Source organism: Hypomesus transpacificus, chromosome 15 (genome assembly GCF_021917145.1).
Source record: "Hypomesus transpacificus isolate Combined female chromosome 15, fHypTra1, whole genome shotgun sequence".
NCBI classification, from domain to species: Eukaryota; Metazoa; Chordata; class Actinopteri; order Osmeriformes; family Osmeridae; genus Hypomesus; species Hypomesus transpacificus.
The window spans coordinates 12,253,679-12,271,297 of NC_061074.1; the positions used below are offsets into that span (position 1 = coordinate 12,253,679).

General features: G+C 43.8%; 1 protein-coding gene across 1 annotated transcript; it reads right to left on the minus strand.

Annotated features, from left to right (window-relative positions):
* Nucleotides 1–6,236: 6,236 nt before the first annotated feature.
* Nucleotides 6,237–17,108, minus strand: clvs2 (clavesin 2). The gene is made up of 5 exons (XM_047036309.1): nt 16,720–17,108; nt 16,117–16,291; nt 10,191–10,301; nt 9,601–9,833; nt 6,237–7,368 (listed from the first exon to the last, which is right to left on the minus strand). The coding sequence occupies exons 1-5, from the start codon at nt 17,106–17,108 to the stop codon at nt 7,275–7,277; spliced, it is 1,002 nt and encodes a 333-aa protein (XP_046892265.1). The 3' UTR covers nt 6,237–7,274.
* Between the last annotated feature and the right edge of the window lie 511 nt (nt 17,109–17,619).

Consider the following 17,619-nt stretch of genomic DNA (forward strand, 5'->3'; position numbering starts at 1 on the left):
TTAACATGAGGTCAGTGGCGTGTTTAGGGAGTGGCCTAGGGTGGCACGGGCCACCCCTGAAATCTGATTGGCCACCCCAATATATGATTGGCTATATGCCCAGTCAGAGGCGGGCCACCCCTGGTGCCACCCCTATCAAAAATGTCTGGACATGCCCCTGCATGAGGTAGCACTTCCTTATCTCCATCTGTGTCTGATGGAGCAGTGGCATCAGCTGAATAACTACCATCATCTGGTGTACCTGCCTGTCAAATGTGGAGCCTTTGGTGCTTTCTCTCAAACTTTTGCAAACATTACTCATACATTCATAAATGTATGTGCTGAAGGGAGTACTGTATGTTGTTGCTGTATAGAGCATTGTTGTTGTTGTGCGGGAGTATGATGTCAACAACAGGTGGTGTGTGTAGTGCTACCCTGTTTGTTATCTGGGAGAGAGAAACTATGGACAGAAGTCTGTCCACGACTACAACATGACCAACTATGATTCTTGTGAGACGGTGGTACGATTGTCCTTATTTGATGACATCACGACCATCATGTTCCTACTACGGCACTGAAGAGTGCCCTTATTGTGACAGTAGTGCGGCTGGGCAGATGCTCAGCATGTCCTACTGAAATAGAGACAGATTGAAGAGGTCTTGATGACCTACTGAAACAGAAACGGACATTCAAAATACCTACTTATATTTATACTATACTTGATGACCATGTGAGTGCTACTGTTGGACGGTGTGAGAGGCGTCCTTGGTGGCAGAGAAGGGAAGCTTATAAACGGCACCAGAGCAGGGACTTGGTACTGTACCTGTCTGCAAGGACAAACGATTCCTCGCTGCTCTGAGTGTGTGTGACCTCCTGAGATGGACAATTTGTTGACCAGAACAATCATCAACGATTCTTTCTGCAGTTGCAGAAATAGTATCTGCATCGACACAGTTAACCACACTGCAGGGAATAGCCTGCAAGTAGTACCAGGCAGCCAGTAAGTTCAGTTGGCAGCAATGCTAAGAGCTCAGAGAGGAAGTAGGCCACAGGAAGTTGCAGACTTTGATCTTCCTGAGAATGAGGGAGCTGTTTCCTGCTTCCACCGGGAACATGACTGGGTGATGATATTGTTGTTGTTGTTGATGTGTCTGACTCATAGCTTGAAGCACATTTCAGCTGATAGTCTATGATCGACCAACGGATGAACAACCAGGATTCTTTTTTTAAATTATTATTATTCTAAGTAACTGGCTCACATTTCATGATCAAGCAGACTCAGCCATGAGTATCCTAAACATTCAGATGCTCTTGTTGAAAGATGCCAAAGGATTACTTTAAAGAAACATACTCATGACAGCTGTTTAAGAAATGTCACTAGCTGTAACTATGTCTTACCTTTCTATTCTTTATGATCAGAGTAGTTTGTTTACTTTAGGACACGGTTGGGTCAGGGAATATGGACCTGCCTTTGTTTATTGCTGCATCACACAGGCTTTTGGAAAGTTCACCACTGGTTGCTGTTCAGATGGGTCATGCATACTTAAGGTGCACTTGTTTGATTGTGACCAGCACACCAAAACCTGTAGATCAGTGGTCATAATGACCAAGAGTTAGACAAATCAAATATGCCTCAAGTGCTTTAAAATACTTTCAAATGACTGATCCATGTAGTTGTTCTAGGTTTCAACCCAGCCGATGTGGAGCCGATGTGTCAGTATTTGGTCTTTAGACCTCAGATCTACTCGACAATCAGCCATACCACTGTATGAATTTGAAACTTGCTCAACGGAACTGGACATAACTGATAATGATTATGATTGCATTATGTGTTCGATCTGGGAGTTCAAAATATACTGTAGCCATTTTAAGAGAGAAAGATACACAGAAATTATAGATTTCCTTCTTTTGTATCCTTCTTTTAATTTAAAAAATGTTATGCATGACCAATATCATTTAAACAATTTGCGTATATTAGCTAAACACAATGTTCAATGTAACTTTAACCACAGGTAATCGTGGTCTCTAGTGAAAAAAAATACGTAGATTTGACAAAAATCTGACTTTTTAAAAGGCAGTAAAAACATCTGTCGGAGATATATGTCTTGGATTTAACATAAAACTAGACTACAATTGATGTATTACTTTGTAAAATTATGTTGCAGACTATAACTTTGAATGCTGCTTTGACCTACTATGCATTTATTTTGGTAACACAGAATTTACTTGGTAGGTTTGATTTAACATTATTTACTGTAATCTTTTGTTCAATCTTGCCACATTCTCAGTTTGTTTATTAATTATACTCTCACAGTTGCTGATAGCCTACATTTTGAAGCTATTATATCTCCTACATTTGATAAAAAGCAGCCCTTTTGTTTAGTTCAGTGCTGATCACTGCATGAAGTCACAAGTTGGAAGATCATTTTGTGTTGATGTTTTCTTTAACACTCAATCCAAAAAAAGTCACAAATTGAAGAATGTGTTCGTCAATAGTTTTTTTTTTTTCAATTGTGTGTACCAGTACTGTGGTTGTTTTAAAGATGTAGTCATTTTTTGACATTATTTGGCCTTCAAATCACAATGCAATTTCAATGTTACACAAAATCCCAAAGACATAAAGGAATGTCATCACATGTTTTGGTTGTGGTTGATATACATCTCTCTGTTCAGCAGTGGTCATATGATTCTGAAAATAAATCCCATTTGATCACACTGGTTGAAGGACTGAGTGTGGCTCTTAGCATCTTGGTGTGCTTCACTGTAACTCTGCAGTCATGTCATCTAATCTGTACCACTCAGGGCGTTTAGGGACAATTAATATTTTTCTTTAAAACTAATTTCAGTGGTGCTGTTTGCCACATTGTTAATCTGGAAACTAAATACCTAAATGCAACGTGATGTGTGACCCATTTTAGAGCTTAATTCTCATTAGGGCCTTGTTAAATAGACTCACACAGCTTTAAGAGGTGCAGGCCTATGCGCCTGTGTGCATGTGTGTGCTTGTGAGTGTGTGCATGTGTGTGCTTGTGTGTGTACCATGCCGAGTTTGGTGAGTCTCTAGGGTCTTCCTTTTGTTATGGTTTGTCTGAGAGATATGGCGCATGGAGGGGTTAGTCACCATGGGATGTGTCAAAAGGAAACACGCATGCTACGTCAGCTAGCCAGCCATCCAGGCAACCAGCCAATCAGGCATTAATATGTCCATTCAGTCAGCAAGCTTGACAGCGGAATGGTCATCCAGCACAGAACCAGCCATCCAGCCAGAGGCAGACCATATTTGAGCTGCTGAGCCCTGAGGGGAAAAAGATGAAGATGACTGTAGAATTTACACTGACACCTTCCACCTCTGGCAGACAGTGGGTGGCAGCACAGAGATTGAAACCAAAACAAACACACCTAGAAAGAGATTGGGCAGAGATAGAGATAGATGTGAGAGGGTGCGGAAGGTGTAATATTCAGTCCCATCTCACCAACATGCTGAAGGCCCTTCCCTCCCTCTGACGCACCAGGTGGTTGCCTCAACACATTGCTTACAGGAGTGTGGTTGATGGTCATTCTTAGGAATATGGAACAGGATATGGAGTATCCACCTCTCTTTTCATGGACACACAGAATCATGTCACATCTGTTCAACCGTTCACTGCGGCCCTCCCAGCCAATCAGACTGCACCATTGTGATCATGTGGAAGGTGAGGAAGTATTTTTCACTGAATAATGCAGTGAGGCTGGTGGTTTGATGCTGGGTGTGTTGACAGAAGAGGGTTGCCAGTGTGTGTGTGTGGGTGTCTATATGTGTGTCAGAGAAAGAAAAAAGCAGAGATTGAGATGGAGAGTGTGTGTGTGTCTGTGTGCACAGTCACTCACTGTGGACATTTGTCATTTTCTCTACATGCAGCAGTGACAAAGAGAGTCGGCTGCTGAGGTAGCAAAATCATTCTACCATACCTCATGTTGAACATCTCTCTCTCTCTCTCTCTCTCTCTCTCTCTATATATATATATATATATATATATATATATATAGATATATATTTCTCTTTCTCTCTACACACACATACACATGCTGTGGCTCTAAAATCCCAGTCTGGAGGTTCTCTGAGGTCATTTAGCAGACCTTCTCTGGGTCAGAACCTATCCTGCTCCTAAACCCAGCTCCCTCACAGCTTACACATTATATCAGATGATTACAGGCACAGGCACCACCTGTTAGTCACAGTCTACATGAAGTTAATTTCCCTTCCGCTGTTGGCCTCCTTAAACAAGGCCAAAGCTCACACTGACTGAATGTCTTTAAAAACTATTTACATTTTGCACTACACTCAATTCCTGTAATATTTGTATTTTATATTGTATTCCACTTAGTATTGCTAGTTCCACTTAGTATTGCTAGTTTATGTATCCTTGGTATCCTTAGTATAGTTAGACCACATATTTAAATTTAAGATTCCTATATGTTTACTGTATGCACCTTCCTGCCAAAGCAAATTCCTTGTCTGTGCAAACTTTCATGGCAAATAAATCCCATTCTGATTCTGATTCTGATTCTGATACTGTGTAATTATGTTGTAATTAACAACCCTAACCAACAGAATTAGATTCAGATGTACAAAGGATAGCAGTGGTATTGGTCGTTTTTGTCTTTACAACATTTCTAACACAGTTTATTGAGGATAAACAGTGAGTTCATGGCAAATTATAGTGTGTCAATATTTATTGTGTGTTGCTTGCTCATGTTTGATTCAGGTATGTTGTTTATTTCGTCAAGTTGTCTTTTAAGGACATTTAAACATGTACAGTATAACACCTTTCAACACTTTATGTTCTGAATGGTGTGTAATCAGACTAGCTCTTTGTTTCTACATGTTATATACAATCAAAGTGAAAAACACACAATCAAAAAGCTTAAATAAAAAGCAAGGTGATGCATCCACTTCAACATAATAAATAAATTAACACATCAATTATAACACCCGAAAAAAAACATTTTTGTATAAATACAGTCAAGCAAAGACAGTTTTTGTCTTTGATCAGTTTAGGTGGCTTTGGTTGATATGAGAAGACTGGAGGCATGAAAAACATTCCAAATACTGATTCATAAAAGCAGATTAAACAGAATGCTGTTACCAGGGTTGAATCCCAAATCATCGGATCGAGTTGGTGATGGATTAGAGCGCCATTTCTAACTATAAAACATAAAATTACGCTTCTTTGTTTGATTTAATGATGGATGATAACAGAACATGGATTGAGGTGAATGAAACAGCAGAATAGCATCCCTGCTGAGTCAACTGCTGAAGCTGAATCAGCTCCTGAAAACCACGTCAGTGACTGATACATGTCCTTCACAGAACGCTGATCCCAGCTGGACAATCAGAATACTTCAGATTAAACACGGTCAGACCACAGACTACTGTATCTATAGATCTTGACTAGGATTACACATGAACACAACACCATGTGATGGATGTGGACAGATCCATTGCCACTTCCTTTAGTCTAGACAAGCCTTTTCTTATTTCCTCTTCTTGTCTGTTGAAACACCATAGTCTCCCCTTGGGGTAAATAAAGTACCCTCTGCTACTAAGTCACAGCGTTACTTTATGAAGTCCCTAGCAGCAGATCCTACCAACGACAGACAGACACAGACAGACAGACAGACAGACAGACAGACAGACAGACAGACAGACAGACAGACAGACAGACAGACAGACAGACAGACAGACAGACAGAAAAGCAGGCAGACAGGCAGACAGGAGTATAGTCAAAAAGGAATACAGACAGACTAGTTCCGGTAGTATTTTGTTCCTACACTGAGTCACCACTAAATTTGACTGAAGCACATCTCCAGTCTCTGTCTCAATCTGAATCACCTGGATTACAGTCTAGGTGTCTGCTGTAGTTGTCCATCTGATTCCCCCCACACCAGTCTTTATGTTCAATTCACCACCAGCATGAAACAGGATATGTTGAAAAATAATGTTTCTATCCTTAAATACTGTAACTGTATCTCATCAATTTTCAAGTAACACCCTTGAGTGTGAAGATGCGTGCTGACAGAAAAAACATCTGAGAGGACATACAGAACCATCCTCGGTTCCTGTGGTATCCGCAAATCAAAACACACCTTACACAATTACACGTTTTTTAGAGAACCACGACACAAAGACGAAATCCCCTCATAACACTTTCAGAACTGAATTCATATATAAGATTATTAAACGATTACCAACTGCATGGGTTAAATAGAAGCTTGTGGATAGGAAGTTTGTTTGGTTGTTTTACCAATGTAAATGTTCTCAGATTGAATAAGCTGTGAGTGGCACATATTACAGTGTTGTATATATCAAATATTCACCCGCAACACGTTTCTACTGTTTGAAAGAACAGAGTGAGAGACCTAACTATGAACACAGAACCACCCAAATGGCTTTGCAAAAGCACATCAAACTCATCTAGCTTGTTTTTTTATGTTTTTTTTTTTTTAAGTAAAGGGGAGTTTGCTTTAGTTGGGAGAACCCTGAACACCTGCTCTGAATCCAGTTAGCAACACCATCTCCACCCCCGTCCTGCCTCCCAGTTTCTATCCTTCCTGTTTGAAGACGAAGCTTGTCATTAAACTAATCCTGAGCTGCGCTTGCAAGATTGAAACATTCTTAAATAGCGTGTCGACGCTCCCATCCCATCCCATCGCATGCCCCCACCCCCATTATCCCAGTCCCCCCCTCGACCAAACGGTTCCCAGTCCCAATGAAGTAGGATGTCCTCTAGGTACCTCCTGTACCTCCCTGTTGTGTGCTACTCTGTCTCTCCCTGCACAGACACACGTCACGAGTAGCAGAACATCCACAACTCCCATTAGAGGAGACCCTCCACCAACTTGTCCTCTTTTGGAGACTTCACAATAAAAGAGTAGTAACTGTACAGTTCAGAATTGGCACTTGACAATCATAATTACATAACGGATGACCTCAGACTGTACTGTTGCTGTTCTTTAATCTCGTCTGATCTGGAAAATGCAGTGTTGTCAAGATGGCCGCTCTCTCCAGATCTCATCCAGGTTTCCCGCCTCTCTCCCTCCATGAGTTTGTCTTTGAGGTGTCTGCTAGTGCTTGCCCCCACAGTGCCCTCTAATCACAGTCTGAGGGCAAATATTTTCAGTGTGTGCGCAGGGGTGTGTGTGTGTGTGCATATATGTGGGTATGCATTTATGTAGGTATGCATCTACTGTAAGTGGGTATGTGTGTGTTCATATATGTATGTGTGTGTGTGTGTTTATGTGTGTTTGGGAGCCCTTCAGTCCAGAGACAGCAGAGGCTGCATGTTTTCCTCTTCACTCTTCACCTTGTCTGTTCTTTTTAGAACTCCTGGTTCTACCACCGACTGAGACCTGGAGAACATGAAACAAACATGGCTGCTGTTAGAGATGGGCACTGGCCAGGGAACCAACACCAGCTGACCCTTCTCAAACAAGGTCTACTGTCATGGTGGAACATCTGAGGCTGTCTAAAAGTAATTCTCAATCGTCAAACATTCATTCTGGTAGGACCATAAACAAGATTCAAACCCACAACTGTAAGGGTCACCAAAACTGAGAATCATGTTGGGTAAATGTTGTCACAGAACCAGCTCTGGTACACCAGAAGCCCTGATACTGTGCGTACGAGCTGTAAACTGGAAGAGGAGGATGAGGAGGAAGATGAGGAGAAGGGAGAAGCAGAGGAAGGGGGGAATGTGGAAGAAGAGGAAGACAATGAGGAAAAAGATGTAATGGAGGGTGAGGAGAAAGAAGGAAGAGGAGTTGTGCAGTAGAACACGGTGCTCAGATCAAGGTCAGTGAAGATTGGTTGTATAAATGCAGCTCAAAAATCCCTTAGCATGAAATTTTGTAGAGACCTTGGGTCATGTCCAATATTCTCACACACACAGGCGCACAGGCCCGCACACACATTTACGCATAAACAGACTGAACACAGTGAAACATACCCTAACAAACAGAGAGAGGGTGAAGGGGAAAGAGAATGTGAGGGGGGGAAGGAAATAAAATCATTGAGTGAAACAGAAAGAGAGAAAGAGAAACAAAATGATAGCCAGAGGAAAGGAGAGACACACAGACAAACCAAACCATTATAAAAACCAATCCCCTCACACAATGAGAACGCACATTGCTTGATGCACTCAGACCCGAAAGGTTGTTTTTATCAGAAAATGTGACTCTGGGACAGTGTGTCTTTAACCTATATGTGATGGATTCCTGTAATAGAAGTCTAAGCTGCTTTGGGGAGCTCGAGCCAGGCTAGCGTTTATCAGACGGGCAGAGATCTAGGGCAGCATGCTCACCAGTCTCTGCCGTGACAGAGACACAGCACCGTCATAACGGCCATAACAGCAGCACAACTACAACCCATAAAGGGGGAATATACACACACACATACACACATGTACACACACACACACACAGTTTCACCTTTGCAGGAGATTGAGGCCAAAGCTAATAATGTTGAGGTAGTACAGCAAGTCCACTCAGGAGGGTTACAAACCTCTGTGATTTTGCAGCTCAGATTGATGACAGTCGGAGATTAACATTTGAGTTTTAGACAGCTGGTACCTTTACTTGAAGGCATCGATTATTACACTGACACACATGCAGGAGTACACCTACACACAGACACACACACCCACACACACACACACACACACACACACACACACACACACACACACTGCAAGTAGTCTCCAGTGACGTGTGTGTGCGCTGTGTTTTAATGAGCTAATGTACCATATGAGCCAGTATGGTCTTCCTGACCTTTGTGCCTGCAGGGTGTCTGCAGGGTACTGATCTCAGTGGAGGCCGGAGACGATAGCTCAGACAGCTGTGTGTCTCCTCACATCATACCAGAGCTGCTGGTGAATCACTGGAAGGACACTCTAGCATGTCTGGTCTCTGTATGTCAACTAAACAACCAGGACGATATGATGCAGTAGCAGTATGTTCTAGAAGCAGGATAATTATGATGCAGTAGCAGTATGTTCTAGAACCAGGATAATTATGATGCAGTAGCAGTATGTTCTACAACCAGGATGATATGATGTAGTAGCATTACGTTCGAGCAGGTCTCTCTCAGACTCTCGCTCATACAGCAGGTCTGGCGCCCACGGCCACTGATATCACTCCATCACAGTTCCTCACGCTCTATAAAGTAGAGCGTTCTCAAACTGCACTCAGTGGCTGCTGATCAGGGTGCACACATGGGCGTTCCCACACAGACCACAGACACACTCACTCATTGAGCAAAAGCATGTCATCAGCCATGTTGCTGAATGCTCATTTCATGACCCAGTAAGTCCAGACAGCCTTCCCCGAAGAAAGACACTGAGACAATGGACTCTTGAAACACACACGCACAATCATTTCTACATGCCTAATTTGTCGGATCCGAAAAAAATCGGTGTCACATACATTTACAGCAACTGTTATGGAGGCGGTTCAGTGAAGCTCACTAGTATGATTTCCCTGCAGACAGAGACACACACCCAGCTCATAATCCGGGCTTTCGTTCGGCGGCCTAGTTTGAGCACATGAACATCCAAACCAGCCCAGCTTCAAGCCTGGCTATCCTACCTCTTCATGGTCTTGGGGGAGAGGTCCTTCTCCAGGTCTCTCTCCAGGTCCTGGGCCGACAGGGTGTAGGACTCGGGGCAGTAGTCCGTGTCCTCGTCGTAGGCATGCTCCAGTAGCGTGCGCGCCCACGTGCCCATGTCATAGGGGGGCAGCATGCCCCCCAACTCCGAGGGCAGGATCTCAGGGTGGATGAGCTGGTGGAGGCTGTTCAGGTTGTTTCCGTGCATGAAGATCTGGGAGGAAGTGACAACACAGGAAGTGTCGATGAGAGGGCAGGAATGTGACTGTAGAGGGTTGTTCAAATGCATCGTTGGCAATGATGTGATAGGTACACAAAGGTTAAAGGTTATCTATTCCCATGAGAGTATTTGTCACTAGGGGTGTGGGTGACTTGTCCCAATTATTTTTAGATTATGTCTTTGTTCCTCAAAATGTTTCAAACAGTCAAGGAAAACCTAACCCTAAATGACAGCCTTACACCCCTCACTCTGAATGAACCATAAAGGAACACCCTCCAAACGTCTCACCCACTTTAACAACATCCAAACATTTCTCCCGAACGCCAACTGTACACGCTACAACCGTCTCACCCGTTTTCTCGTCTTGTCCTTGAGGAAGGGTCGTATGACCGTGTACAGGGCATGGATGTACCACGGCTGGTTCACAAAATGGATGCCTCCGAACCTGGCTGGGAAGCTGTCCTGGAGAGATGAAGAAATAAACAACAATAAAAACACATGCATCACCATCCACCATTCATCTGTGTTTCCACAATACACTGGGCACATGATAGTAACATAGTTACAGTGTGTAATTAAACTAAACAACCATTATTTGTGCTTCACCAGGTAGAGTAAATTACAATACAGTGTAAAAGCAGAGCAGAGCAGGGGCATTACTATGCAGTGGATAGTTCTATTTTAACCTCAAATGCCTAAATCATACTTTGACCGGAGTGCAACAGATGCTGGGATTATAGTGTGACATAACAGCTCTGTCTGATGATGATGAGCCAAAAAAACCTTTATGTAAAACATTAATCTGATTTAGGATAGGACAAGATACCTTCTGCAACACCCCAATCTCACAATGCATCATGGCAATGGGTATTGTACACACTTACACTATTGACAGAGAACAGGCTTTCAAATGCAAGAGGAAACATGAAAGACTAATAATCCTCCAACACTGACTTCATTTTAACAGCAGTAGTCAATAAACAAGGATGTCTTTCTGTGTGAACAATAAAACCAATTTTAGGGCCCCGCAGGATACCACTTCTAGCTAGAAACTCATTTATAACAACAGATAATGACAAAGTGCTCCAGTGTTAAGTTATTCAATATCCTTTTCCTGACATCAAAAAGGTTTTAGACTTCAACAAGGATTCCTCATCGTTTGTTGTTATTAGTTAATAAACGCATTTAATACTGCTTTGGGTTCCTTGCAGCGTTTCAAATCACTCCACACACATCGCTTCAGTTTGTTATCTGTATTCATCAGGTGATGTATTTAAGATCACAGACATGACAGATTTTTGGTAGAAGAGGTTTAGACTTCCGTTCCCAAAGCAGAAGGCCTCCCGTGGTGATTTCTTCATTAACGTGCTACGCTCCACCTCTCCACCCAGCAGGGCACAGCTCCCTCTCTGTATATGGCAATCAACTCCTCTACATAACCAGAGAGCAGAGCAAATGCCAGCAGTCCTCTCTTTATCATCTGTAGGTCGAGGCAGCAAAAGAAACTCCTCCCAGTTAGCGGTGGATTCCCGTCTGCAAGGTTCTACGCCTGTTCAATTGAACCTTCAGTTTATGTGTTTGAGATCTCAGATCCTGAGGTGTGTTTGAATGCTGTGTTGTGGTGAGGCTGTGTGGATCAAACCTGAGACAGTCGAATGGAAACCTAGTTCACCATTGATGCGACAAACTTGCCTGGAACAAGTTTGTTTAACCAACTAGCTACTTGGTTGCTAAAACCAAGACGACCCCATTCCTCTCCTAACATTCAGTTTGTTTCAGTCTTTCCAGTTCCATTGTAATAGATGAGCAAATAAAGCCCATCAAGACATTACTGGGGGGGAAAAAACACCAATCACAGAACCAAATAGGCCCAGGTTCAAGGAGAGTCCATGGTGGGCACCACAGTCACCGGGCAGATTTGTGTGTCTGTTCTTCTGTCTGTGAAGCACTGTGGACCAGAGACGGATAGGGCCGCGAAACCCAATAAAGCCCTTTCCTGTCTACTCCCCTCAGTGAACACACTAACACACAGACTGGCAGAGCCCCAGCACTGGGAGATTAACAGCCACAGTTTGCTACATGTCACTGGGAGTATATGTGTGTCGTGTTTGTGTGTCACTGTGTGTCCATGTGTCACTGTGTGTCTATGTGTGTGTCACTGGGTGTATGTCTGTGTGTGTCTGTGTACTTTACTGTGTGTCTCCTCACAAGGACACTGATAAATGCTGATGACACCACTTGTGTGTAAGTTGACAACCCCCCCCCAATATTATTTTTACCCTCTGATAAGATATGACGTTTGAACTGTACTGAGTATGAACAAGCACACAAGGAGGGGCTAGTTTAGATGTCAAATAAACGTGAGGTGTAGGGTTTGGATTGAATCTGGCACATTCATTCATTCATGAATATAAAGATCAAGGACGTAGTGATTTTGAGGCATCTGGGTAGTGTACATCAAGGTATGTAAAGCTGTTGTTGAACTTTTTACTACCACTGTAAACTGATGTTACAGATGCTGACAAGAGTCTTGTTTGAATCTCTCTCTCCTTCCCTTGCTTGCTCTCCTTTCCTCTCTCTATATCTGTCTCTTGCTCTCTCTCTCTTTCTCCCGCTCCACCCTCTATCTCATCCCTCTCTCTAAAACTCACATTTTCTCTTTCTCAAGCGTCTCTCTCTTTTCTCTTCCCTCTATTTAGAGGCCTTTTTTTTGCTTGTAGTCCTGACTCTGCCGAGTTTGTAAACCCTGTCCTGCTCCTGTCACTAGTCATTGGCAAAGCATGAGTGAACTCATCCCGTGGTAGAAAAAAGGGAGATAAAAAGAGAAAAACATCAATTTAGTAGAGACCCTTTAAAAGAAAGAACCCATAGCCTGCAGTGAAGAATGTGCTTTATTATCATCCCCCACTGTGATAGAGTCCGCTAATACAGGAAGTACAAAACACGTACACAAAGATACACAACAGGAACTAGCCAGCGGCAGAAACAACACAGAATCTTAGTCCCATACCATCAGACACACAGAACCTTAGTCCCATACCATCACACACACATAAGCAGACCCTGTTCTGTAGCAATAAATACAATATTATCATAAGTGCAATATTTTTCTACTGTATAGTACATACTATAGAAACCATGGTGATAGCAATAGGGCTAAAGAAAATGAGGGATGACAACTGCCAGACCTCGCTCTCAGACCAGTTCAACCGGATTGGCTAAACTTTTCTTACAAGCCAATCAAAGTTATAGGCCAATCAAGTCAGTTCTTCAGGTTTTGAGTTATTCACGCAGTCAATCAGCCTGCCCTTGTGACTTACATGAAAGGCTCTAAAACCCTCTTACAAACTACTTCTTCTACAGGCTTCTATGGGGCCCTGACTCACCTCACCCTGAATCACCTGACCCTGAATCACCTCACCCTAAATCACCTTATCCTGAATCACTTCACCGTGAATCAACTCCCCCTAAATCACCTCACCCAGAATAACCTTACCCTGAATCACCTCACCCTGAATCACCCCTCCCCCTGAAACACTTCACTCAGAAACACCTCACTCAGAAACACCTCACTCAGAAACACCTCACCCTGACACACCTCACCCATTAACACCTCCCCCAGAAGAGTATTACTCATTTCAGCATGTGCTGAGACTCTACTCACGCCTCGATGTATCTCGTGAATGGACAGCTAGCTAGCATCTTCCCAACTACACACCTACAGACACATACCCCCCAAAACTTGTGAGTGCAGCATTAATACTTTATAGTGTGCTCAAAATATAAGGTCTAAAGATAGCTGGCTCCAGCACAATCCTCCTCTCTCACGTCCCCAATTACCCTTGTGACAGACTCACCATTAACACTGATGAGGACTTGGTCACAGTGAATCTGGTTGCACAGGAGCGTTTGAATAATGTGTCACCATCTCAAATGATTATTACCCATGATTGATTGAGCCCAGTGATAATGGGTTTCAAGCCATCCACTCAGAAGATATGAATTTGAATGAGTTATGTAAGGAAATATGACTCTGTAGTCAGAAACCAAAAGATTAAAAAATAAATATCAACTTGAATGAAAACATTGCAAACAAAAATACTTAGAGCACCCAAATACATAGAGCGCCCAAATATCATCTTCCTCTAAAGGGAGTCTTCCTCTAAATTTTGCCCCAGCAGATCTCTCTCCCTCCCCTGGCCTGTGTTAAGCCAACACACTCAGTCCTCCTCTAGCCAGGCTCTCAGAGAGATAGAGAGATAGAGAGAGAGAGAGAGAGAGAGAGAGAGAGAGAGAGGAGAGAGAGAGAGAGAGAGAGAGAGAGAGAGAGAGAGAGAGAGAGAGACAGACAGACAGCGAGAGCAAGAGAGAGAGAGAGAGAGAGAGAGAGAGAGAGAGAGAGAGAGAGAGAAGAGAGAGAGAGAGAGAGAGAGAGAGAGAGAGAGAGAGAGAGAGAGAGAGAGGCAGACGTGCGTTTCTCCCTTCGAGAGCAGCCCATCTGGAGAGAGAGGAGCATAGCACGGTGGTCGGACAGGTTGCCACGGAAACTCAGCGTGGGGTGGGATGGAAGGGGCGGGGGCAGTGGTGGGTGGGTGGGGGTGGGGGCTGGTCGAGTTGTGATTGGCTGCCAAACATTCTGTATTTCTTTAGACTAAAGAGGGACAAAAGACAAGTCAGACAAAGGGGGGATAGGGGGAGGAGAGAGAGAGATGGGGGAGGAGAGAGACAGAGATGGGGGAGGAGAGAGAGATGGGGAAAGAGATCAAGACATGGGGGAGGAGAGGAACATGGTGTGTGGAGAAAAGAGAGATGGGGAGGAGAGAGGGAAATGGCAAGTGGAAAGAGGGATGAGGAAAGAGAGAAAAAGATGAGAAGCAAGCGAGAGAGAGAGAGAGAGAGAGAGAGAGGAGAGAGAGAGAGAGAGAGAGAGAGAGAGAGAGAGAGAGAGAGAGAGAGAGAGAGAGAGAGAGAGAGAACGGGAGCAGGGGGGAAAGAAAGAATTGACGGGTGAGATGAAGAAGGGGCAGAAAGATCTATTCTCTAACAAAGCATTGTGTGAGAAGAGACCAAGGAAAGCATCATCTGCTAGCACCAAGCTTTTGTTTCCTTGTATTGATTTGCCAGGAATACACACACACAACAGTCCTGGTTCATCTCTATCATCAATCAGTACCTACTAGATACGCAGTAAACTGATGTGGTGAATTTGTGCCCTATGAATTTACTATCAACGACTACAAGTCTGTTTGGTAGTTGCAACCTATAAGCCTGTGGCACCGTTTAAACACACATAAACCTGTGAGGAAACAAAATCCCTCCTGGCCTCGCAGAGGTGGTTCAGAGAATTAGTGAATATATTTTGGAGTGAATCTCCATTTTCCCCTGTAAGTCTCTGAGTCCTGTGTAATCTGCTGGGATCTGTGCAGGCTGGGAGCTCAGAGCTGTTGTTAGCCAGGGTGTGAAATGGCAAGACATCCCAGCTCAAGTGTATCATGGTAGTTGTGAGTGAGACGCCCACCAGCCACAACAACAAGGAAATGATAAACCGACTGAGAAGAGATGCTGTCAAGCCCACACACACAGGCATTCACATACACACGCACATATGCAGACACACACAAATGCCCACTCACAGACGCAGAATCACTCATGCACACACACACACATTCAAGCACTCTTACAGACACACACTACCGTCGCACACAATACAACATCAATCTGTTGATTCTGTCCTTGATTTAATCATCAGCAAAATATTTTTGCTAGTGTTTGTTTACATCTTCTTACCCCATGGCTTCGAGAGCCCCAGAATGTGTGTGACTAATAGCTCTCATCCATTATTCACACTCTAATCTGTGTCTGGAGAGTGTGCTATGACCTCATACTGGCCTCACATTGGAGCACACCTAGAGGTCAACAGGGCTGCAGTGTCATCCACGTATGGAGCTGCAGACACTGCACGTCAAACAGAACGCTGGTAGCTGTTTCTGGACGTTTCTGATGTGATGCGTTCTCTCACCTCGTAAATTGAAACGTGAACGCAAGGGGCCTGTGCTCAAGGGTGACCGTGTTCTACAGAGACAATGTTGAGGGGGACAGTGTTCTAAGGGGACAGTGTTCTAAAGGGACAGTGTTCTATGGTGGAAGTGTTCTAGCATGACAGTGTTCTGGGGTGTAGTGCAACAGGACCACTGACATTCAGTAGCCTTACTTTATCTGACAGACCATTTAGAAACTTCTGGAGCACCTCAAATGCAAAATAGAATCCCTGACTTACCTGTAGTCCTTCTATGGCCAACCTCAGCATACTGGGGGTGAGCTTGGAGGCCTGTTTGAAGGTAAAGTTGCTCCAGTCAATGATCAGGACGAAGCCGTTGACCTGCAGCTCTGGGTCCTCTATCATGGATTCCAGGGACAGCAGGATGGCTCTCAGGATGTCCACAAACGTGTACCTGCCGGAGGAGGAGATGACGTGAGGAGAACATACAGATTTGTGGAAGGATGAGATGGAGATCTATAGAGGAGGAGGAGGGCTCAAAAAAGCAACACGAAACCCAGGAACAGTAGGACTTTAAAAGAGAGACAGAGACAGAGATGTATCTTGAACATTAGGGTGTAATGATTTTATTGTGTAAATCCATCCAAGACAATCACTAACTCCAGTCCGTAAAGAAGACCAGAGAATGACATACAGACATGTTCAAAACTGAAAATAAGTTGGGTATTTAGTTTAAGGCAAGTCTCTGTTATGCCAGGGATTATGATGGAAACGTTTGGGGACAGAAGTTCACATAAGTTAACTTAAAAGTTGACCGTGTTTCGTTGTGTTCTATTCAATGTTTAGAAAATCTATCCCGCAGTCTGAGCCAAACAAACCTACCTGCTCTGGTCCCAATTCGCCGCGAACAGAACAAGTATTTTTCTACCGAATCTGTCCAAGTTCAATAACACTCCTGGAAACCCGTCTTTGAGAGCCTGCTTGATGCCTGGGTCCGTCGGTTTGAGGTTTTTAAACATATCCAAGTTCTGCTGCCGGTATTCAAAGTACTGAGCCAACAACCGAAACGCCTCGAAATGGTTAAACTTCCGTGCTCTGAGAAACCGTAGGATAAAAGGATCATCTGTCCTGAGAAAGCCAATATCTGGACGAGTGATGATCATGTCCCTTACTTCCTGTATGTCCTGGTGGAGAGTGTCTGGATTCTCTTTCAGCTCCACCTTGGCTTTCTCCAGGGTTTCTGGGGACAAGCCAGCCTGCAAGTGAGTCATCGTTCCTGTAACAACTGCTACAACCAAAAGAGCACAAATGGGAGGTAAAATGGTAACGATAAAAAGGCTACCGAAAAGGAAGCCGTCAACTATGACTGCGTCACGCAGAGTAGCCTGCTCTAGATCTTTAGAGTTCCTTTGAAGATTTCTAATGACAACCGGTATTCGGGGGCCTGTGATGCTCGGTGCAACTCAAGCTCTATTCACTTTCTGGGTAGCGCCATTCCACCTGTATGTAACATTTGACTTGAACTTTCCACTCGTCCGTCGGCACTCTGATCATTTTGTTCTCCCTAGCAAATCTAACAACAACCTTTGTTGATTTTTTTAAACTGACTCTCCAAGCAACATGCTATCACAGGATCAGCTTCCAATTGCATCCAGCCTGTCGGTTGTCTTGGTAGCCCAACCTCACCAAACAGCCGCTATACCATCCATCCCCACCCCTATATACTATTATGTCTACAATTGCCACGAAAACATGTCACTATCCTACATTAAGCAGTCAGGC

Bases quoted from the DNA above. Each gene is read 5' to 3' on its own strand.
- clvs2 (XM_047036309.1), bottom strand. From the start codon at position 17,108: ATGACTCACTTGCAGGCTGGCTTGTCCCCAGAAACCCTGGAGAAAGCC. The intron at 10,302-16,116 runs GTAAGTCAGGGA...TCATCTCTCCAG, and splicing joins TGGCCATAGAAGGACTACAG to GACAGCTTCCCAGCCAGGTT. The intron at 7,369-9,600 runs GTAGGATAGCCA...CATGTTCTCCAG, and splicing joins TCCCCCAAGACCATGAAGAG to GTCTCAGTCGGTGGTAGAAC.